The sequence below is a fragment of the Gavia stellata genome, chromosome Z (assembly GCF_030936135.1).
Source record: "Gavia stellata isolate bGavSte3 chromosome Z, bGavSte3.hap2, whole genome shotgun sequence".
Lineage (NCBI taxonomy): Eukaryota > Metazoa > Chordata > Aves > Gaviiformes > Gaviidae > Gavia > Gavia stellata.
The window spans coordinates 78,022,993-78,047,972 of NC_082637.1; the positions used below are offsets into that span (position 1 = coordinate 78,022,993).

General features: G+C 41.6%; 1 protein-coding gene across 1 annotated transcript in view; it reads left to right on the plus strand.

Moving 5' to 3' along the window:
• The first annotated feature begins 501 nt into the window (after positions 1–501).
• UGCG (UDP-glucose ceramide glucosyltransferase) overlaps positions 502–24,980 on the plus strand; it is a 30,430-nt gene continuing 5,951 nt past the window's right edge. The window contains exons 1-3 of the mRNA XM_059833947.1: positions 502–599; positions 20,847–20,988; positions 24,590–24,692. Coding sequence (XP_059689930.1) covers positions 502–599; positions 20,847–20,988; positions 24,590–24,692 — 343 coding nt within the window. The remainder of the gene's footprint in view (positions 600–20,846; positions 20,989–24,589; positions 24,693–24,980) is intronic.

The window sequence follows — 24,980 nt, forward strand, 5'->3', positions numbered from 1 at the left end:
CCGCCCGGTGTCGCCGTCCCGTCCCGTCGGGGACGCCCCCAAGGTCACGCAGCCAGCGACGGGGCAAAACGCTGGGCCGGGGCGAGGGGCCGGGCCGGGCCGACCCCTACCCTCCGTCCCGGGCAGGGGAGGCGCGGTAACGGCTTCAATCGCTCGCCCCGCCGCCACCGCCAGCACCAGCCCCGTGACTCCCCGCCCCGCCTCTCCGGGGCCAGCCGCGGGCGGGGGGCGGCCGGGGCCTGCGCCTGACAGAAAGGCGGGGGCGGGCGGCAGCAGGCAGGCCGGGCCGGTGGCTCGTCAGTGCGCGAGCGGCTGGCGGCGCAGAGGCCGCCGGGCCGGTGGAGCAGCAGCAGCAGCAGCAGCAGCAGCAGCAGCAGGCGGCACCTCAAGAGCCCGCCCGCGGGAGCCGCCGCTCCGCACGCCGACAGGCCGCCGAGCGGCCTTCCCTCGCTTCGCTCCCGCTCCGCCGCTGGCTCCTGCTCGGGCCGCCGCGCCCCGGGGATGGCGGTGCTGGCCCTGGCCTTGGAGGGACTCGCCATCTTCGGGCTCATCCTCTTCGTCGTGCTCTGGCTCATGCATTTCATGTCCATCATCTACACGTAAGCGCGGGCCGCGGCGGGCTCGGGGCGCGGGGAGCGATGGCGCCGGCCTTGTTCTTTCACCCCTCTCCACCCCACCCGCCCGCCATCGCGCCGAGAGCGGCCCCGCCGCTGAGGAGCCGGGCAGCGGGCCTCGGCCCCCGCCACCGCACCGCCTCACCCGCGGGCCGGTGGCACCGCTTGCCCCCCTCTCCCCCAGGGGTGTCAGGCGCGGGGAGCCTCCCGCCTCCCTTCCCCTGCCGTGGGGCCGAAGGGGCACACCTGCGGGCCGGCGTAGTGGGAGCGCCGGCCGCCTGCGGCCCCCGGCGTGGGGCCCGGCGCGCATCCCGGGGGTCGGGTCGCTGTTGTCAGGGCGTAGCTGCTACTTGCCATCGGTCTTCGGGTAAACTCCGTTCTCTCTAGACTTCTGCCGCCTGCTTTTGCACCGTGGCCTCTGCTCCATTGCCTTCAGCACTTGGGTTTTGTTGGTTGCTGGTACACCTGTAAAGTGGGGCTTTTCTGCTTGTGCAATGTGCACAGCAGTTGTAAAATGTGTGCTTTTTTGACTGTGCAATGAGCGTACAGCACAACAACCGGAGTAGCACAGGATCCTGTGCTGACCAGACAGAATTTTAGTTCTAAGCACGCTCTTTTGTGATAAATAATGGTAGTACTAGTAAAAAGAAGTATATATAGTGTGTCCAGACCCTTCTTGGATAACTCCAAGGAAAAATACTTTAAGAGTTTGTGAGGAGTGTTTGCATTTTGGTGGCTGACAAACAAAGCAGATTCCTGCTTGAGCCTGGCAGAGGAATTGTCTGTGGGTATGTGGGGAAAAGATTAAGAACACACCTCTATTTCTGTAGAAGATGGTGCTTTTACTCCCTTAAATAAAAGGCCACTGTTGCATCACTACAGGGATTAGAAAATATCTGAATTTGTTTGCTTTGCTTGTGCTTTTCTGTTCTCCTTTCTTGCTGTTCTACATGCATCTGATAGGTATCTGTGATAAACCTCAGCCCTTGTTGAAGGCAAAGCTCCTCTTGAATTTATGGCTGCTAGAGATTTGTTTCTGCTGCCCTTGGTCATGGTTGCCGTACTCTTTTTTTTTTAATGTGAAATCGCTTACAAGCTCTAATAATTTTTCTGCGCTGTAGTTTGGTTGTTTTATATTTACTCAGACAATTACCTTCTTTCTTGAAAACTAGCTGTATAGGTTGTCTTGGGCAGAAATGGCAGGGTTTTAGCACTGGGGAGCTGCAAGGGTGCCTGGTGGGGGAAGAGACCATGGACTACCATGGGCACAGCTGATTCTGGACAGCTTTGAAGCTGATGAAGACAGCCCATTGCATGCTAAAATCTCAACCTATCAGATGAGCGTGTGTGGTGCTGCTGCTCATAAATCTCTAAGAAAGAGTGGCAGCTGTGAGGGGCAGGAGACACAAATGGAGATACGGGGGAAGACGTGCGAGAGGATAAACAGTGTAGCTCATCCTTTTTCCTCCTAAGGGACATAAGAGGATGGAATAAAGGAGAACCAGAGGAAGAGGACATTGTTGGGCAGTCCATGCCACAGGAGCTACACCTTCAAAGGGACTGCCTCCTGTGGAGGCTGCACACTGGAGCAGGGACACTCCTGAATGGACTGTGGGCTGCAGTTAAGCCATGCCAGAGCAAGTATACATACTCCTGCAGGAACTGCGACCTGTGGACAACCCTTGCTGGGGTGGGGACACCCTGAGGGGCTGCAGGTGACCCACCCCTGAGGAGATTGCAGCCCATGGCAGACCCATAGTGGGGCAGAGACCCTGCCAAAGGGATTGCAACCTGTACGTAAGTCACTCCAGAGCAAGTACACCTGCTGGAGCAGAGTAACAGTTAAGAAGCAACCAGCAGTGGAGGAAAATGAGTAAGAAGCAAGGCGTGGCAGAAAAACCATTGCGTACTGATCCTTGCCTTCTGCATCGCCTCGCTGAAGGGCTTGGCGAGTGTAAGGAGCAGCGAACACAAGAGCAATTCAGATAGACAGATGGGGAGGAAAGGTCTCAGACTGAAGCTGAGCCTGGGGAAGGAGGGCAAAAGGTGCTTCCTTAAAAGTTGTCTTTTTTTCTCAGTACCGAAATCAGTAATTAATTGTCTGTTAATTGGCAATAATTTAAAGTAAGTAGAATTCCCTGATTTGAGACTGTTTTGCCTGTAACAGTCATTGGTGGGGAATGCAGGTAGCAGCTGGACCTGGTGTGGCCTGGGGATGCAGTATTTGCAGTGGTGTGAAACTTGGAAGGAGTTGCGTTTTTTGTTATTAAGAATTTTTCTTGCAAATGTACATGTTGTGTATGGGGAGTTAATGCTAAGAACGTGTTAACGGGTCAAAAACTTGCCAGCTGTGAAGGGGATGGGTAAGAATTGGGGTGGTCTTGTCCTAATCTGTGAGATCCCTGGAGAAAAGCGTGCTTCCAGTAGAGCTCTTGAGATACCATCTCAGCAGGTCCAGACCCAGGAGCTGACTGTTTTTGTCAGAGTAATGGGCTGGTGGTAACAGGCCTATTTAGTGTTCAGTGCGAAAAGGTGGCCCTTGGTTGGAGGTGAGCAGCTGGTAGCACTGAAGTGACCAAATGGCATGCTGTGCTGGGTTGGCAGGCTGTTGTGGAGGAGGCGCCCCAGTTACGGTGATTTGGCAGATCTGTGGAAACAGTACCACTGCTTCCCATAGTGTGACGACGCAGCTGCCCTTTGCTTGTAGTGAAATTAAAGAAGTGCTGGATACCTCCAGCAGCCATCCCAGGGAGATGCCCTTGCATCTGTGGTGGTGCTGGGAAACTGGTGGGATATAGCTGATGGCTGGAGAAGGCACTGCTCTTGTGAGTTTGGAGCCTGTGCCACTTGTAAGCACTGTACCTGTGGTGGAATGGTATGTGGAGGAATGGCCTGGTCCTGCAAGCGAGATAGCCCTGTGAAGGGAATTAGCAGAAGGAGGTAACTACGTTTGCTTCGACTGCTGGAGCATGTTTATGGGGAATGGACCCATGCTGGGTACCATGGCCTGACAGCTCTGGTGACTAGACAGTGTTACTAGTGCCCCTCATCTCAGAGACTGTTTTGTCTTGGACAGTGGGCACAGCACACTGCATCCTTTCCTAGACCACGGAGGTATGAAGGGGTCTTCACTTACAGACGGAAACTCCTTTTGATGTCAATGGGAGGATGTAGTGTTAGAGTAGAATTCAGTGATACTTGTCATACACGGAAAGCTACTTACCCTATACTGTTACAGGAAGTGAAGAAGAAAGATGAAGCTAATTAGTCTTCCTGTTTTCTCTTTATGGATGGTATTGTTGGTTTAACATTTTTTAAAGTCATTGGGGTAGGGGCTGTTTGTCCTCAATCTCCACTGCACCTTGCAGTGTTGAAATGGTGAGTTGGAAGGGCTGATTTCTGCCACCGGAGTACTAAGACAATGATGAAACATGTCAGCAAAGCTGTTGTGGCTTAGGCAGTCCTCCTCTTGTGGTTCTGCATTGGTATTTTAGATGTTTGATTTAGCAAAATACTTAGAACATGTGTGAATTAAGTAGATAAATGGGATTATTCAAGTAAGCTGTTTTGTCTTGAAGTGCTGTCAGCAGTTGTTAAGGTCATGACAGCATTTCATCTGTGTTGGTTTGGGCTGTAATCGCTTTGAAAGATGTACAGTACCTTAGATATCCAAAACCTACAAGGTTCCAATTGAGGAAGAATGTCTGTTCTTCTATACTGCATTTGCAAAATATGGTTCTTGCCGCCTCTTTCCCCTACTGCCTTCCCCACTTTGAATGGTTTTGATTTATAAATAAGTATAATAGGATGGGTAGATTTTTATATAGCTAGTAATTAGATAAAGTGCAGTTTGCATATATATTACTCTGCAAGGTAAGGCTGTGATATTTGACCTGTTTGAGTTGCTATCCTTTATACTTAACTCGGGACCTTGACTAAGACCCTTCCTTGCTTGATACAGGCGCTTCAGTTGGAGTTGAGCCACCAGCTGATCCAGTAGGATGGGTTCGGTGTTGGAGTTTACCTGATATACTGACTCTGAAACCATCTGAAGTTGTGTAGTTGTATGTGCAACTAAAATGAACTTTGATAACTAAAACCAAATGTATAGCTATATCTGAAATGGAAGACTGTATGTTTGATGTGCTAATAAGGAAAAAAAGATTTATAGTATTAAAGTGTTATTCAGGAAACTGAGGAGTAAATTTTGATATTTTTGCAGCCTATTAAAATAGTTATTTAATGATTTTTACTAACTTCCATTCTAAGGACATGCAAAGAGCAGAACAGAAGTCTTATGAAATCAGGGAAAAATAATTAAAAAAAAAAAAAACCAAAAAAGGAAACACAACTAAAACTGTTTTCTTGGGGTTTATGACACTCGTAACACATCTTGTAATTCTGAATCACTGGCTAGCAAGATCTGTGGCAGTGGATTTGCTGTTTTAACTGTATTTCAATATAGATTGTTTTAGTTTAATAATGATAGGAGCTTTCTGAACACGGTGAGCCTCTTTCTAAAATAAAGCTGGCAAGCGAAGCCTGCAGAACCTAGCAAATGCCTTATTTAAGCATAATCAATTGATCTCAGTTTCCCTACCATGTCTTCAGATTTTAGTCTAAAAATGAATGAAATGTTTTATATTTTTTCTCTGAATAACTCTCTCTTGTTCTTGATGATTATTTCAACTTGAACACCAAGTAGAGGTGTGTATTGTAAATTTATTTTGGGAATGAGGAGAAGCAACAGAATGGCTTTTAAGGAAGTCAAAATCAATCTTTGGTGACTTGCACTCAACGTTGCCTCTGCCACAGAGTTCCTAGAAAACACTTGGTAAATCTCTTAAGCTGTTTATATCTTGCTGGTTTATTTACCTGGTCCACAAAACTGGACTCATGGAGACATGTTCTGGTTTTGAGTCTCCATTGTTCTTGTCAGTGGCAATTCTGTAAATCACTTTCTTTCTTGAAGGCATCTACAGTCAGTTGATACTGAGGTTGTTCGTTGCCTTGGTTCCCAGGTGTAAGTGGGAAGGGCAGTGCAGGCCATTTAATTGATAAACATAACGCTGGTTTTAGCTTTTAAATAATTTGTCTATAAGTTACAGTAGTCAATGAAGAAATAATAATTCTGCATTCATGTGGCATTTGGATGTAATTGGGCACATTGTGCCTTGTCTGCTGAGTGAAACCCAAGACTTTCAGAAACATATAAATGTAATAGAACACCTGACTGTAACTAAAAACAATTAATAGCCTTAGTGTAATGCATATACACACAAGGAGGAAATTCAGTTTGCACAGATGCATAAAACTCAAGTTTCCTCAAGTACTTCTGCAATGTTGAAGAGCTGTCTAAACATGGCTTCCAAACCTAAACAAAAAACCTCGCATAGCTGATGCTTGATTTCTGGGGTTTTTTTTATGTGAAGTAATTTTTGATCTTCTGGTTAATAATCTATTGCTGTATAGTAATTGTGACCTTTCATTCTTAAAAAAAAAAATAATACTCTATTTCTCTTGGCCCTGTCTGATTGTCTTGTCACCCTGTTTTTCTCTTTGTCCCTGCCTTGCTGGTCAGTCCATGATTTGTGTTCAGGCTTACCCTGCTCTGTTCTCTGACATCTTTGCTTGTCTTCTGCTGTCTCCTTTTGACCTTTTTACTTGTTGGTGGGGCTGTCTCTTCCTTTGGGCTGTCTTATATTTTCCACTGCCAGTGTCTGGCAATAGATTGCCTGAAGTAGCTGTTAGGAGCAATAGTAGTTACTCACTTCAGTGTCATAGGGTTACATTTTTTTTGGTTTGTGGAAGTGCTTCACAGGCAGTCTTGTCACAGATAGGAACCAGGAGGGAATGTGGCGTAGATCTAATTTAAAGGGGGATCTTTAGAGAACTTTCCTGTTACTTATGGCTGGCAACACTTGATAGTGAACTAACATTTTGATTGACTTTGGAGATAATGCAAATACTTGTTTCTGAGATTAGAGGTACCCTTCCCTCTTGCTGATAATGAAACTCAAACAGAAAACGGAGAAGCGTGATTGTACTGGAGCTTCTCCAGGAAGTGGCTGGAAGACATCTAGCACGTGCAGAATGCCACGTCTGTTCTTGCGTTTGTCTTCATTACTTAGTTGAATCCTTATTGAACTTGAACCACTTACGCTGAAATTTTCCATGCAGGTTGTCTACTTCAGGGTGAATAGTTTTTCCAGTTATGTAGCTGATGACAAGCTTGATGTAAAATGTTCGTAACTTATACATGAGCACAGACAACAATCTGTTGTTAATGTGGAACAGGGAATGGAGCAAGCTCCTGATCTGTATCAGCAATCTTTTTATGCAAAAATTATTAGAGGGTTAAAAGCAAGCAAAAAAAACTTGGGTGTTTGACCACAAACTGGGACATTGAAGAAGCATGAAAATCTGGAAAGTTATCTGAGACTTCTGTTTGATCTTGGGTAACGTTTACTCAGCAAGTGAATGACAGTGTTGTAGCAAAGGCAAATATGAAGGATAGCAATGCAAAGATACGAAGTCAAGTACAGTTACTGAGGAGGAACACAGGAAAATGACAGAATATGGGAACACACAGTGACTGACACTTTTCTCTAACAATTTAGAGGCAGAGGTGAGAGTCAGGTTTTTCAGCACTGTGAGGGAAATCAGAGTGCTTCAGGCTGGAAATGCCTGTTGAAGGTTCAGTTACAACCCCCCACTCAAAGCTGCACCAAATTTTAGCAGTTTGCTGTATGCACAGTGCATAGATAAGATAATGATAGCTTGTGATAGATGGAAACCACTGAATGGATGCTAAGTTTGAGATGCACAAAATCATCAGGGGTCAGTGCTGGGGACAGTAGTGTTTGACATCTTCATTAATGTTCTAGAAGATGGGACATATGAGCAAGTTTGCTGATGATACAGAACTGGGAGGAGTGGCTGATACACCAGGTGGGTGTGCTGCCATTCAGAGGGACCTGGACAGGCTGGAGAAATGGTCTGACAGGAACCTCATAAAGCTCAACCAAGGAAAATGCCCAGTCCTGCACCCGGCAGGAATAACTCCACACATCAGCACAGGCTGGGGGCTGACTGGCTAGAAAGCAGCTTGGCGGAAAAGGACCTGGGAGTGCTGGTGGATACCAGTTTGATTATGAACAGCAAAGTGCCTGTGGCAGCAAAGAAAGCCAAGAGCATCCTGGGCTGTGTTGCTGGCAGCTTGAGGGAGGTGATCCTTCCCCTCTACATGCCACCAGTAAGGCTATGTCTGGAGTGCAGTGCACAGTTTTGGACTCCCCAGGATAAGACATGGATATGCTGGAGCAAGTCTGGCTTAGGGCTGCAGAGGTGTTGGTGGGACTGCAGAATCCAGCACACAAGGATGGACTGAGAGCTGGGACTATTCAGCCTGGAGAAGGCCTGGGGGGGGATCCCATCAATGTTTGTAAATACCTGATTTTTGGGCATTTGGAGGGGTGTGAGGAAGATGGGGCAAGACTATTCTGAGTGGTGCCCAGTGACAGGATGAGAGGCAACAAGCACAAATTCAAATGAAAGACTCATTCTAAACAAAAGACTTTCATGGTCGAACACTGGAACAGGCTTCCCAGAGAGGTTGTAGAGGCTCCATCCTTGGGGACAGGAAAGGCTGACTGTATGCTCCTGAGCAACCTACTGTATTTAATCCTGCTTTGAACCAGAGGGTTGGAGTATCTGATCTCCAGAGGTGCCTTCCAACCTCTATTCTGAGATTCTGTAAAAGATGACACCCAGGCTGCTGCCTGGACTATTAGGGAATGATCAAGTGAGAAGAAGGTTGTGTGGAAGATGTAAGTTGTGTATGTTGCTTATTTTAAGCAAGTTGAAATTTACCTGACACTGTGTAGTCACAAGACTTAAATTTAGGTAATCCTTAGGGGAAGACAGATCTGGAGAAAGCAGGAGTTAATTTTTGAGTTATTTATACTAAGATTGTGGTTGAATGAGTTTCTATATTACAAGATTAATAATTAGGGAAAGCTAAACAGGGCAGAACCAGAAATCCGAGAGTGATAACAATGTGGGAGAAAACCCATAACGTTGGAGGCAGTTAGGGAAGGCCAATTTTTTTAATAGTATGAGTCAGGAGGATAAAATACAGACTATAAACTTTCGGGTGACAGTATGGTAGTAGCGGCTCTGAACATGAATGATTTAACAGAATGCAAGGAACAAAAGCCTAGATTAAAGACTGTCTAGGGTAAACTTAAAGGAGAGGAATTGTGGCAGGCTGGATGGTATGCTTATGTTGAGAGGAGGGAAGATGGTGCAATAGATGTGACAAGTGGGCTTTGAAAACAAACCACGTCTGTTTGAGTGGTTTGCATGGACGGGAAAGATAGAAGTCTGTAAGATTCAGAGTATGTAAGATGGAAATGAAATGGGTTAGGTTAGTGGAGCACATGGACCTCTTAGAGGGCAAAAAAGCATCCAGGCTTGTATGTCAGCTGGAGTGGAAGAAGCTGAGTGTTGGGATGAGGAAGAATATAATCTTTTTGTCAGCTTTTGTCAGGATATGAAGATTTCAAAAAAGTTTAAAGAAGCTGAGGCTTTACATGAACCATGTTTCCATAAAGGCATAACCTTCGATTAAGGTGGGCGAGTAGAGTGGTAGATGATAATAAATTACTTTAAAAATTAATTTGTGAAATTTCTGTCAGAACTGCTCTGTGGCATGCTAAGTATGTAACTAGTTTTACTGGTTTACTAGAGCACCCTTCAGTATTTGTGTCCATCACTCCCTGGGAATTGCGTAATGCCAAATAGTGGTGTCAGAGTTCACTGGGATTTTTTAAGTTTTATTTTAACTGAAATGAGGTTCTGTAGTTTTGGTACACTTAATATTGGTTTTGCATTTTACTGAATATTATGGTATAAAAAAATGATTGATTAATTTATTGTGACAAATGTTTTGCTATACGTCAAAAAAAGCTTTTCATTTTGCTAATTGCAAGTTGAATAGTTTTGCATTTTCTTAAATATGTTGCTTTTCACAATAGGTGATGAGGACCTGGGCTAGACTATACTTTTTCATAGTTGGCCTGGGTGAATTCATACCTTGAGTCAAATTATTGAAGTTGTAGCATGCATAAAGGAACTCTTATGGTGTCCTTTGGACAAGTAAGGTAAAAACACGTTTACAAGTCTAGACAAAGATAGAAAGCCAAAGTGAAGCATTGTACTAAGTGAAAGATTAGGACTATCTTGACAGTGCTACTTGTAACTCTTTGCTTTGGAATTGTTGTATTTCTTAAAGCAATTTTTTAACACTTGATAGGTGCTTCTAGTGGACCAATCTTTTTTCGTTAAAACAGCGGGATAACTAATAATATAACTTTATTGCCAGTTTGTGCTGATAGTTAGTTTGGTGTGTTTTAGACCACTTGAGTTATTGTCCCCTCTTCAGAAACACCTTTTTGTAAACCAAAGACTGTTTTGTGGGTTGTTTACCCACCCCCCCCTTGGTAGGGCTCATCTCAGCTTTGTCAGTAGTACAGTCCATGAGGAGCAATCTGTAAATGAACATAAACATTCATTTTTACGTTGTTTGCAAGTGTCCTATTTTTATTAAGTGCTAGTTTTGAGGTGTTGGTTTAATATGCCTGTATAGTAAGACTTCCCAGGTGACTGCTGCTTTGGTTTGATAATGGGTGGTGTGCTACACGTCATTATGAAGCAGAAAAAGTATTTCTCCAGTCATATGCAGACCTTGTTAGACATAGAATAATCAAGCTCCTGAAAATCAGATTTCAGTCAATGTACTGAGCTGCTACTGAGCAGACATCCTAAGCACTTTCTACTGAAATACTTTGTTACCTTAATTCAACACACATTTTCTTGCAAGGCATGCTAAAGTAAGATTCTGGGTTAAAAAGAGGTAGAAAACTTTCAGACTTCGCCTTCATGAAAACATGTATTTTGAACTGTTAAATGTTAATAATAACAGGAGTAGCAACTAGAAAGTGCGAAATTGTTCCTGCCTTCATCCTTACAGATCTCTATGATGGGCTAGGGCAGAGGGGGGAGTAGGCAGGATTTTCAGGCTGCAGGAGTCTGTGGGTTTTTTGCTGCTTTTCCCCCTGCCTGCTACACTGGTGGTACAGTGGGTGGTTGAAATACAGTGTCAAGTGTTGTACCTGTTAATCTTTTGAAATACTAATGAGATATTTCAAAATTAAGATACTCCACAAGCATTTTTGAGAGGTGATACATATGTTTCATAACAGCTTCCAAGCAGATTGTTTTATGTAGATTGTGTAGTGGTGAGGGTGGTAAATGGTTTTTCAGATGGTCTATAAACCAAGTGTTGTGGTTTGGCTTTTTTTAGAGAGAAGACAGATGAAATTTACCAAGTTAGTTCTTCTGGTTTTTATCTGTTGGAAATATAAAAAAATTGCCCTTCTGAAATGCTGTCAAATATGATGTTGAGTGTAGAAGTGTTACTTTAACCTAACAATTTATTTCAAAGGTTTTTATAATTGCTTTCTTCGGTTTCTGCTGTTCCTTATAGGAAACTTATTCAAGCTCTCCAGGGCATCTGCAGCACAAGAGCAGTGACGCTGTCTCCCTGACAATTGTATAGTCCAGACAAGGTTTACAGCTTTTTTCATTACTGCAACTGGGGGTAATAGGGTCTGGGACTATGTGTTCAAACTTGTGTGCGCTGGTGTTTGAGTAAGGCTTCTGCTTCAGTGGTATGCTGTTTAGTACTCTGGAAACGCTTGCAGCTGAGTTAATTAAATAAAAAATGGCTTGTCATCTACTGAAAAGTAAGAAAAAAATACTGGTATGGTATTTGCTTTATGATTCGTTAATGTAGTTTCTGTTTAGTCATTAACCCAATTCTGTTACTGGCAGTTAACTGTTTTGGAAGCTTTTAGGGAGAAGAAACTGGAAGATGTTGATGGATGGCAGGGATCTTTGGCACAAAGGGAGCAGGAAGGAGCAACCTGGGCTCTGTAGGAAGCACATTAAATGACAGCATAATTTGCTAAACATTAGATAAACTTGTGCCTTATGACATGAATAGGGCTGAGCTATTTTAAACCTATAGATTTGCAAAGTAAGTCACAAAAACAAATTGAATAGTCTCACAGTACAAATGTTAAAAAGCTTTGTGTTCTAAAATGTCCCATACTTAACTTTGACGGGTTGATCCTGTACTAAAAGCGCTCTGCGGTGGTTTGTTTTCTGTCCCAGAGTTACTGCCATCCACTGGAGATGCTTTCATAAATAAAACACAAATCATGCTGGATGAAGTTCTCTGAAGGTGCGTAATGTTTGTTGCAAGGAGTCTGTATCAAAAAGCATTTCTATTTCTATCCCTCAGTGGCTCTTGATTTGATGCTCAAAGGGATAATCCAAATCCCCTCCTCCCCCTACTCTTTTCTAAACGTTTCTGCCATTCTAAACTGCCTTTAGTGAGCATGTGGCTATGTGGTGACTCAGATGAGCAAGCTAGCTTTTTCTGTGGGATAGTTCTCTGTTTGATCAGCAAGCTGATCCAGCTTACCTTGTGGCACTGACAGCCACCAGTAGGCTGAGGTTGTGGAAGAACAGAAACAGGGAATGAATTGGTATTTTAATTGCAGCTACAAGGATAGACTACAAGGAAGAACTGTGTGTTCATTTTAATGCTTAGTATGATCCAGTAGTGGCTGTGTTGTAGGCAGCTTGCTGTGTTTTTGTTAAGCACATTTCATTTCAGCTTGCTGAACTGTAAGCTATCTAGGATTCGGACAGTAAAGGGCTTCCCATTACTTCAGGTTTAACTGCAATCTATTGTATGGCAGCCTGTTTGTTTCTCTTTTATCGTGCAGGTGTGGGGGCAGGGAGGGGAGTAGGAGAGAAATTTCTAGATAAAAAAAGGGTGTGTGTGCTTGTTTTAAGTTGAGGTCTGTGGTGTTTGCTTTTTCTTCTTCCTGAAAGATAGGGTTTTTTCTACTTAAAACTCCGAAACATGTTTGAAAGAAGTTTAAACTCCCCCGCTCTTCCCCCCCCCCCCCCCCCCCCGCCGCCTTTTAAAAAAAGACTGTATCAAGTTATGGATGGCATCGACTGAACGTGACTTTTGCAATAACATTTAGAAGATGCTTCTTAAAGAATTTCAGTGGTGTATGAAGATTTCAAATTCAAAATGTGAAATAGTACTATATAAGATTTCTACTGTTCTGCATAGTATGATTTCGTTTGTCTTTATTACTAGCCACTGATCGTACTACAACTTCCCAAAACTAGAAGAGCAAATTGATGTTGGGTTTTTGAGAACATTTACTTTCTGAAGAATTACAATGATCACAACCTGGGTTCTTTCTCACTCAATTCCCTCTCAAGATCTTTAGTTTGACTTTTTTTTTTGGTGGAAAAGCTTTGACTCTTGCTATTTTGGAGCTTTTTAAGGTTGCTTGGTTTTTTTAATCATTCCCCTTCCTCTCCACTACCCATTGTGATTTCAGTGCATTACCACATTCTAAGGTCTTTTTTTTTTGTCTGTGGGTTATGTATAGTATAGGAGAAAATATGAATGAAAAGTGAATGAAATGGCAGCTGAGGGTAGAAGGCAGACCAAACATGTGGTGAAGCACTAACCAGTTGCAGCATGCTTTTCAAGATAAACTTCTAGTATGCAAACAGTAGGATTACATTTTTTGTCTTCAGTTTTTTTTTGGAGGCACACAAACCTAAGACTGTTTCTCTGCTGGCGGACAGCCACAAGAAGTCTGTACTACAAAGTGGGCACCTGTGTCTTACCCACTATTTCCTTCTTTCAGACTTGTCTGCTTCCCTCTATCTCTGAGCATTTTGTCAAGGCCAAGTGACATGTTAACTGTTTTTAATTACAATTGCTGTCATACTAAAAATGACATTAGGGTTTCCTCTTAAGTCCTTTTCACTTGTCCCTAGCTGTTCATTTCTGCTCCTCCCTGTTGTTGGGTCTGACACTTGTGTAACTGTTAGGTTGGTGGATTGACTTGCCATGTGTCCATATGGCCATTGACTTGGATGTAAGCAAGTGGCAAGAGTGGAGGATGAGGAAGACTGTCTCCCTAAGAGCATCCTGGCTGGCTGGTGGGATGGACTGACCTGGGCCAGCAGTCAAGCAAAGGTGTCCTGAACTGGCTCCAGTGCATTTCTATGGGGCAATGTCTTCCATTCAGCCAAGAGCAGTAGAAGGGTGGCATGCCTTAAGTATTACTTCAACAGTCACTTGTGAATGCTGGCAGTTTTCTACTAGTAATTAATTCTAGTTAGCTGTTTCTGACAGGCAAATGGGGCAGGGAGCAAGCTGTAAGGAAGTAAATGCTGTAAAGGAAAACTGCGATGCAGAGTTGGTTGTGAAAGAGTTTTCAGGGGCCTGACCCACTTTCAGAGGAAGATGGTGTGCCCCTGATGCTTCCTTTGTGCTGACACTGGTCCTCTGCTGACTCCATGGTGAGTGGGCTTATGCTACTCATCCATGGGCAGCTCAGCTCTTCTGGAAGCTCACTGAAGCCTGATGAGGAAGGACACCCTATTCCTCCTTTTCTCCCATGATCTTGGCAGCACATTCACAGCCACCTTCTTGAACATGCTCTGCAGCTTCTTGCAGCATTCCCTAAGGCACCCTAACTCTAATTTGGCAGAAGACAACCTGAAGCGGGAGGGGAAAAAAAAAACAGATTTAACTTTCCATTAAGTGAGTGAGTTGAAGCAGGATTGTATGGGCATCGACACTGGCACGATGTCTTGTTTCACTGGTGTTGATGGCAGCACAGAGAAGGAACACTGGGGGATCTTTGCTGCTAGTGAAGTTGCATGATCGTCTTGCCACACCCTTTCAAACTGTATACTTGCTAAGTTAAACTGACAAAATACTAACATTACAAACAGGTTATGCGGGGGTTTAAGTATCTGAACTAGGTTATTGTGGGATCAGACAAGTGTCAGCACTCCTGGGAAGCACAGCACATCCCACAAAAAGAGGGGAAAGGAGGAAAGAGGCAGTGCCTGTGAGCAGTAGTCTATGGTTAAACTGGTTCAGCTATGTTGTAAAACTACTTTAGTGGGAAGAAGGTTGAAAACAAGATCAAGGTGTTTAGTTCTTGCTTTAAGAACAATTCTGACCGTTTGCTAGGAGGCCAGTGCCCACAAGTGATGTTGGTTTTTGTTTGCTCTTTTTTGCAGTTTTCAAATCTGTCTAAAGTCTAGGAGGTCCCTAAAAAGGCGTGGTGGTGTAGTAGGCCTCTTAATGCACAGTAGTATGCCTGTGTGCTTAAATCTGGGTAGAGCAGTATGAGAAATAAGTACTTGATAATAGCGTGTTATTCAGGCTATTGTGTCATTGCAGGGAGTCCCCTTGTGCTTCTCTCTGCCTCCAGGCCCAAGTGTCTTGTTTTGCTTCTTAGGGGGGTGGACCGGAGCTATGACAAAGGCTGCTCATGCAGACCCCCTCCCTCTCACTTCACAGGCAGGCAAAAACTTGCACTGTAGCTCCCAAGCCAAATGCTGTCTTGGATTCATGACTCTGATATATATAAATAAAATCTTATTCTATCTATGAATATATAATTATGCATGTATTATTTTTATGTATAAAAGTAAATATCTCTATAAAAAGTGTTCTTGATTAGTTAATTGTGAAATGGTCAGATGACTGTCTAAAAAAAAGTTACTGCTGTGAGATACTGAAACTTATTTGGTAGTTATCTATGCCTTCTTATGTGGAATTGTCCCTATACCATTACTTAATGTGGTAGGATTTATATGGGTTAATATTACTCTTTGAAGCAAGGCTGCTGTTAACCCTTTCATGAATTTAGTGGTTGTCTGTAATACTTCTTGAACTCCTCCAATTTTTCTTCCAGTTGTATTTAGGCACTGACTAGTGTGGTGTACCTGTAACAAATGTAATTTCTTTCTTCTGTGGATAAAGGTACCTACTTCTGAAAATGTTTTAACACCAGATATGTGTAAAAAGTAAGGAAGATGGGGAGCTCATCCTTTTTACCTTTCTGTTGCCAAAAGCAGCAGTATTATCTTACATTTTATTTCTGCTGTTCAAGCCAAGATTTCCTGTCTGTAACTCCATACCAGACCAACACTCCACAAACACCTGTGTGAGATGGTTCAGCTCCCTAACATGAAAACGAACTGGGGAAGGGGGGGAGTGCGTAAATTCTGAAGTAGAAGCAGGAAAAGAGCCCCTTTCAGAAGTAACGATCTGCTAGCTTATCTCGATGGCCTGTGAAACCATAGCCTTCAAGGGATGTCTTCAGTGCTTCCTGCATCTTGTTAGTGCTGTCTTGCAATATTTAAGTATCTGTTACAAATTTCTGACCAAGAATTACTTACCTTCCCCTAATACAATAATACTTTGAGTAAGGTAGCTGCTGAAGGAAGGTTGAAATGGGTGAATAAAGAGTGTTTAGGTTTTTTCAGCTGCTTTTAAAGGGCGTATGCTGTTATCTCAGGTGAGAGACCCAGCAGCCTGTCTACTGTAGCAAGCTTTTTGTTTTTGCCAAAATGTTGTCCTGCCCTTAATGAGGTGGTGGTGGTGGTGGGGGAAGTGTAGTCTTGGCCTTTAAAAAAAAGTTTTGTTGCTTAATCTGATACAGGTTAGTAAGAATTCATCCTGTAGTACACTGGGCAGTGATAACTCAGTAGCCTGGATTTTGTCTTTGGAAATACTTTTTTTCCTCTGCTGAGAGAAGAAATCTAGGTTACAGTTGCTTCTCTGGGTTGATTATTACTGTGTTAAGGAACTAAGTTTGAGAAAATTTCACAGATGCCTCTTACATGATACAGGATAGTTGAACTATAGCTTCTGACACCATTATGCATATTGCTGTTTATTTCTTTCCCCACCTATGTATAGCACCACCAGACTGCTTAGAAGGAATTTCACAGTTTCACTTCCTAGGGATTGCAGGCTGATCCATTTAATATATGTAGGTGCAAAAGTGTTTATAGATAATCTGGCTACTGGTCTTTCACACACAGGATCTGAAAATGCCTTTAAATAGTGCTCTGCCAGAATCTGTTTCAGAGCTCAAAGTTGTTATACGTTCCTTGGTTTCTTCCTGCAGCTTACTGCATTAGGCAGAGGTAGCAAAAAATTCATTAAGCAAGTACATCTGTCTGTATAGTTAGTGTTTTTGACTGCTTTGGGCTACTTTCAATGGAAAGTAATATATAATATTCTGTATGTGATACTGTCACGAATGAGTGGTTTAGGCCGCTTAAAGAATCACCATCAAGGATATTGGCAAAAGCAATTTTAATAGAAGTTTATAAAGATGCAACTTAACAGAATTTGATGGCAAGGTCCACTCTATTACTTGCTAAAACATATAAAGGAAAATCAAATTAGGATTGAATCAGAATGATTTATACAGAGAGACCAGAGAAAGAAAAGGGTAAAGAGGACCCTCCCATTGAGTCACGAGGTTCAGAATGGACCCCCTTGCTTTCTAAACTTCTCAGAGAGGAGTTTAGGTGTGGCTGAATCCAGACTTAGTCTCAGCCTTGCTCAATGGTTCATGTCTAAAAGAAAGGAAGGATACAAGGGATAAAGAAATCCATCCCTTGAGTCACAAGGTTCAGAGAAGACCAGCTGGGTCTGCCCCTAGTCCCAGACTTGGACAATAGTTTCTATCTAGTGAAAGGAATACAGAGAGTAGGGAGGCCCTCCTGTTGAGATGCGAGGCTCAGAATAGACCGCCTTGCTTTCTAAACTCCTTCTCAGAGAGGAGTCTGTGTGTGGCTAGGTCTAATCCTAGTCTCAGACTTGGTCAACAGTTTATATCTAAAGAATTGTATGTATTTAGCAGCAATCTGAGGTTCATTCACAGTTTAAGGTAAATCATAAGATCTTAGCAACACTTAGTCATGGATTAGTTTAACATTTGCAAAGTGAGTTGATAGAATTTACTACAATCACAACAGTGGCTTGATTACAGATTTAGAATGATAGGATTATACTCGCTATTGAGTACTCAAATTGATTCACACACATACACACAGACACAAAGATAGATAGATAAAGGTATACCTGTTAAAAATTCCCCTCTAATTCCGTGAAATATTCATTTCAAATGTCTCAGCATTTCTCAATGAGTGAGGGTTGAGCCTCAAGGAGAAGAGGGTTTCAGCCCAGGTCCCGTCGCCAGCTTTCGGCGTCGGTTCTCCAAATTTGACCAAACTGGGGAGTTCATGAAACTCTGAGAGGCGTCCCACTCGGAGGGGGATGCTGGTCACAGCCTGCTGCAGTCCAGGAGAGCTCAAAGGGTTTCGCTTGGGACCGCTGTTTATAGCTTTGTAAGATGATTGGCTTTAGCCATCAGCAAATGATTGGAAAGTTACTGGAATTCCAGCAACACTGGTACCGTTCCACTCAGGCTACAGTCCAGGTAAGGGCTGTTCTAAAGCTGTCAGGGGTTGACTGATTATTTCGGCTCTCGTTACCCGCCTTGAGTTGGGTAACAGGAGTCCTTGGTACAGTCAGTGCTTCTCCCCACCTTAGCCATGCAAGAGTCCCTGGTACAGTCAAGGGATGCGTAACCGCCCAACTCATTGCGCAAAGGCCAAGGCCTAGCTGGAATTCCTGAGATCGTAGAGCAGCCCAGGAAAAGGAGGAGGGGAAGGAATACACCACCACAGATACAAACTTTGCGAAAGGATTGCTTTCCTTTATCGTTTTGAACTGTCATGCATGCTCCATGGTAATGAAGGCCACTGTGATCACAACAACTGTCTGAGAGAACTGAAACACCATAAGCACAAGTTAGTGCTGAAAGATACCAATTTACTGCTTGATCCTACCTCTACCTTGGAGGCTTTAGTGCATGTTACGTAACACACAACTTCATTTAGAACATACCTGCATCAACAATGTTAATGTTGTTTAAATTTAGTCTATTTTTACTTCCATGTTAAATGTTAACCTTAATTTTAATATTGTAACTTGTTTTTTATAATGGTTGGTCTGTTTCTCTGGTGGTGGTAGGTTTTTTCGGTTGTAACTTCTTAATTCTTCTTCAGAATATTCCACTTCACAAATAGTCCTTCTCAGTGTAAAACGATCTGGTTTACTGTTAATTTGCTTCTTGCTCCACAGAGTCTAACAGAGCATTGCAATTACTGGAGTGGAAATTGCTTTACCTTAGTGTCACAATACCACAATGCTTTCTTGATGGCAGGCTGCCAGTTTCATGCAGCATTATGAATAGAACATGAACTGGCGATAGCATGTTAGAGACAGTTGTACCATACTGAGCCGTACTCTGTCAAAAGTCTCAGTATATGGTGTTTCATAGCTGAAGAGATCTTGATAATGCTGCATGCCTCATTTACATGTTTTCCAAGGTTTCCCCTTTCTTACACCATGTGTAGATTTTTCCTTATGTAATTCAATCCCCTACATAATCTTGTGTCAGCATGCTTTGTAATATGATGCCTTGCAAGATTTCGCAGTTTTATCACTCGGTGCTTATTCTTTATGACAGTCCTGCCTCAAGTCTGTCTTCATCGTTTCTCTCCTTATCTTTTTCCATTTACTCTGCCACTTCCTTCTCTTATTTCCTCTTCATCAAGGCTTTTGCCTCTGTACAAAGCAATGTGCATTGCTACAGTCTGTTTTAAATGGAGTATTTTTTTCCCCTTGCATTATCTACCTTTTGTCCCTCCTGGTTAAAGTTGCATTCTTGAGACTCCCCCTTCTTATTGGCATGAAAGCCCTTGTCTGCTGTTCTGTTTGTGAAAATTGGTAAGGAAATCTATGCCTGTGGTAGCTATCTGAACTATTGCTTTTCTTACTGTGCTCTTGACTGTCCCTTGGCTGTTAGTTGCTCAGCAAGACTATTTCTGTTTCTCTGCAGTGCCCAGGCTTGGATTCAATAACAGTACAAGGAAATAATCTGCTTTGTCCTTCCGTCTTTTTAGTGAGCCCGTTTATTCTCTGTAACAGCTTTGTGCCTCTGATGTCCAGCTGCAAACCTGCCTGAAAGCAGCATGCTGGGGAGGGGGCTGATGAGGTAACACATGTAAGGATGTCACTGTGCCATTTCAGGAAAAAAATATCTCTAGAGAACTACTGGAATCTCTTCTTAGTGGAGCTTTGTAGTTCAGTAACTTCACTTTGTCAGGCACATTCTTCAGGCACATGCTTCCTAGGAACTTGACTTTTTTTGTTTTTTAAGCATTTAACCACGATGAAGCACTCCATGAAGCAACCCTGTTCCCATTTTTGGTTTTTTTGAGGCAGCATTTTGTGAATTTTAAGTATGAAAGTTTTTAAGTTAAGAATTGATACCACTAGGTACATGCTGCAGTAAAATATTCTTTCAGTCTGACTACCCTGCATGTTAGAGAACTACAGTATGCAGTATATATGCTAATTTGCAAGTTTTAAGTTTCAGCAAATACTTTTTCTCCAGTTATTTAGATTATATATGTTTACTTGATGCAAATTTGATTGTATACTAGCCCATCAAGCTTTCAGAATTTAATTTTGCATTCAGTCACACAGGAGTGTAGGATTAAACATTCATGTTAGTGAGTTGTGACATAATAGCCAAATTTATTTTGTATATTCATTGCTGAAATATTAGTGACTGTTTGGAATTGCATTCTGAGTTTATGCTTCTGACCCAGCCTGATGTCCAGTTTCTAGGATTTTTATACTACAGTTGATTGATCCTTATCCTTTTCTTGCAGGTGTGTGTTAACAAATTGATTGGTAGGATCAACTGTTTCCCCTGTGCTTTCCGTTTGCTTTAAGTTTTGCATAACTCAATGCAGGAAGAAGCACCTGACCCTCCTCTATTTTTGCCTTGCTTACAGAAAATTGTTTTTTCTAATCATCCTATTATAATACTATGAGTTTTAATGCTGTGCAGGAGGCAGAAAAATCTTAGCTCCTGTGTAGTTTGAAAAAAACCATACTCTTACTGTTCAAAACGCATAGCGCAAAATGCATTAATTTGAAATGTCTAAGTTGAGTAAGGTTGAATTTAACCTACCTACAATACTAAGGTGTTTTTAGGCATTGTCTCTGACACATCAACTGTCAGATATAAAAATAGCTGTTGTTTCTACAACCAAAAGTAATTTTTTTCAGCAATTTTAACTCCTAGACTTCCCTTGTTCTGACTGTATTTTGAATGGAATTCTCTAGCATATTTTCTTTATGTGGTGGTGTGTTATTTCTCCTTACAGACGCCTCCACCTCAATAAGAAAGCCACAGATAAACAGCCATATAGCAAGCTTCCTGGTGTTTCACTTTTAAAGCCGTTAAAAGGTGTGGATCCTAACCTGATCAACAACTTAGAAACCTTCTTTGAACTGGATTATCCAAAAGTATGTATACTATTTAGTGTCTTGGTTTTTTTCCTCCCATGCCTGCAAAAGTCATAGAAGTAGCTTGGGGTAGAACTATGCAACTTGATTATATCTTGGATTGTTCTTCCTTCCACAGGAAATGCGTAATTACACATTTTACATGCTGCAAACAAAACGGAGTGCTTTTTAAAAAGCTGTCTATAGAGGAACGTGACAAGGCTTAGGGATGAAATGTACTCTACGTTTCACTAAGATTTGTTTAATCATTATTCCAGTATTGTGGTGTTTATAGCAGTGTGAAACCCTTCAATCTACAAAAGATCATTTGAGAAGCCAGACACCCTCCCCAATTAACTACTTCTCTGTAACAGACTCTCTAAAAGGGAATAAAAGAGAATCTAAAAGAATCTTTTAACTGATAGCCTGAAACTTTCTTCTTACTGACTGCTCATGCAATGAAGAATCGCTCAGTGATGAGGTGGTGTACCTCATCAGTTGTTGGTATGTAGGATAGTCTCCAAGCCACTTACTGGTGTTGGGAAACAAATAGTTAATAAAAGCTTACATTTGCTCTTGAACACTGTTTGACTTTGTAATACAAGTAATAAGTGTGTCAGATGCTGTCCTTGCTCTAAGGAGCTTACAGCTTAAAGGAGAAATCTGCAAATGCTTGCCGCATCATTCACTACTTGGTGTATGCTCCTGTGGATGGAAAAAGGACTACATTTTCTACGGCATATCTTTTGAATTCTAGAACTTGTAGTTTAATAAAAACTTTTCTCAATTCTTCTTGAAACTGCTTCTGACACTGTGGCTTCACTTGTAAAAGGTCAAAGGTATGTGTAAGCTGTACAGCAAGTTTCCTTTGTGTATTCTGAACCAGAGCTTTAAACTTACTCCTAAGTAGGCAGGGTAAAACAAACAAAACCCCCCACCATTTGAAACTTAATAAAAGTTGGATAGTTTTTCTGTAATGAACGTTGGGGCCTTTTAAAAAGCTTCAGGCATGAACATTTGAATCCTTTCAACTCAACAAAAGTGCAATAAAGATTAAGTGTGGCCAAGATAAGTTTAAAGCATACATGAGGTATGCTGTGTACAACAATATTGCAGACGGTGCAAAGAAACTGCAACAATATCTTAAGCTATTTCATGACTATAATGAGCATCAAAACATCATGCAGCTGAAACATTTGACTAAGAATACAATTTGTTTGAGAATTCAGAAAAGCAGCTATGCTGGATCTTGCTTTGAGAGATAGTCTCGACCCTTCTGATGACTTATCATATGGGTGGCAATCTTAAAATATTGCTACTCCACACAAATCTGAATTTCAGATAACAATAATTACAAAAATATTTTTCCCAAGGAGAGTGAAAATGGGAGGTATGAATGCTTCAGTTTACTGGGGCACAGATCATACAGTACAAGCAAGACCCCCAAACTGTTTGAAAACACTTCTGTACAATAACTACAAAAATACTTTGTTTAAGAGATTGACATTACACCACAAAAATTAGAACAACAGTATTGCCTGGTATTCAAAGTTCAGCTGTCCAGGGAAAAATTATTAGGAAAGAATAATCTTAAACTTGTTCCAGCAAAGCTGAGTTCAACCTGCACTGATACTGATTCTCTGATACTCTTCTGTGATAACCCGTGTGTGAAATAATCTTCTCCTGCACAGAAGCCAGTTTTGCAGCTTCTAAACTGCAGGACTTACACATAATATTCTTACCAGTGAACAGTTCTTAGCTACTGTGTATATCATGATTTTGGCAGAAATCTTTCTATTCATGTTATGTCCAAATGAACCTGATTGTAATGTTTATGTAGATAAGCATCTTTGTATTTCTTCTGCTTTAGTCATACATTTTGTTGTTCTTTACTTTGTTATTGCATACAAAGACCACTTTGTGGTGTGAATTTTTCTGTTTTCAGATACTGCAATGTCAAAGCTTTTTATTATTTCTGGTTGAATTTCTTGGAGAATAGGGATATAAGGTGTCATTGCAACTGTGGATCGAAGAGTAATTACTTAATAACTAACAAAAATAGTTGTTCTTTTTACATATTTAATTGGATGAGCAATAAAGAACTAATTTCTTCAGTTGATAATTTCTATTGTGTTCATGCTGATAGGATTGTTCTATTGTGGTGGAAAGACCTGTCTGATTAATGAAACGGGTCTTTTTACCCTTTAAATTCCATTTTCCATGCTGGTAAAATGATAGGAATCAAATACTGCTTGCTCTTTAGGCAAACTGGCTTTGAGTTTGCATTCCGAGAGGTAGAGATGTGTTTGTCTCATAATTTGTAGCTCTAGACCAAGTCTTACCAACTCCCATTTAGTGCTTAATGATTTTAAGTTTCCACAATATTCTGAATGTGGTTAGAGTTGTTGGGGGTTTTTTTGTGTTTAACAATACCATTTTTTTCTTGAAAGAATGTATTTATTTAACTTAATGTCTTCTGTCATATGAAATACTTCTTAGTGAACAAGAACGTCAGAGATTGTCATCATTGAGCCCACAGGCAGCTTTCGAAGTTCAGATTACTTTTTGCTTAAGTAGTTCACTGAAAATAAAGTTGAGTGAGGTGATAGAATAGTAAAGGGAGAGCAAGAACTGCTTTGATTGCTAGTTGGGACTCTTATTTACAACTGCTATATCAAGTGAGGTCCACAAAAATTGTTTTTAATGAGTTTGAATTTTTAAATCTTGGGCTGTAAAAATGGCTTCTAGGTATCTTGGTGAGAAATTTACATTTTCTGAATTTTAGTCTTTGGACTGGAGCTCTGATAACTTGTCATAGTTCAGTAATCTTAACAGGGAGAGAGGAAGGTTATATCAAGTAAGGAGTATTCAAGGAATTTGCTGTTAATGCTAAAACAGAAATACCTCCATCAAAGCTTGCAAAGCTGTCTCAAAATGTTGAGTTATTAAAATGCTCTTTCTTTACCCACTGTTTGTAGCTCATGTGTAACAAGCATTGCTGAAACAGCTACAGTTTTCCCTTACCTCTTGTTGATTTTTTAACCATTATTCTATTAATAAGGAAAATACATGTACATTACATACACATATACATGTTCCTCAGCTTAGATTTATTGTACAATTAAGCATACATCTACTGGTCTCTGTGGGTTGTCTTCCAACTCTGTTCTGCCTATGCATCTAAGAAGAAAGGAAGGTATAGTTCAGAGGTATGTAGTCAAGCATATCATAACAACATTCCTTTAATATTTTGTGTGCTGTAATTTCATTGAATATGAGATTGCTCACACATGAATCTTCAATACAAAAATGGAAGTGGAAATAAAAATTTTACCTTGTGTACCAGGATGTCTTGCTTCATGCTGAATAGCAACCCTTCCAATAACAGGAAAATTAATGTTCCTTAGTACAAGAGGGTTCTTTTTTCACAAGTACTTGGTTGCACATTAAAAAATTGTCTTATTTAGCTGTAAAACAACCCCCTTGCTTTTATTTTTAATTCTATAACAGTGCTCTGTTTTTTTTCAGTTTGGTACACTGTTAAGCTTTATCTCCTAGACTATATTGATATTAAGTGTGTGTAAATATATATGTCTGTATATACATTTTTTGTTTTTACTAGTATGAAGTACTGCTCTGTGTACAAGATCACGATGATCCAGCTATTGATGTGTGCAAAAAACTCCTTGGCAAATACCCAAATGTTGATGCTAGACTGTTCATAGGTAAGCAGTGCAACTCAAAGGTGGGACTTTTACTTGTACAATGTTTTTTAGGTCTTCAACTCCATATACAGTATTCTAAAAAAAATAGTCATCTTGTTCAGCCCATGTTGTTTCTGTAGCTTAATCATCTGGGGTAGAGAAGTGAGTTTAGTCACAGTCTGTGACATCAGACCAAAAAAACCTCTAGGAAGAATGAATTATGCAACCTCCCCAGGTTTTCCCTTCTAAATCTGAAATACAGCAGTTTAAATCCTATATTTGCACTGAACTAAATCTGCAGGAAGTGAC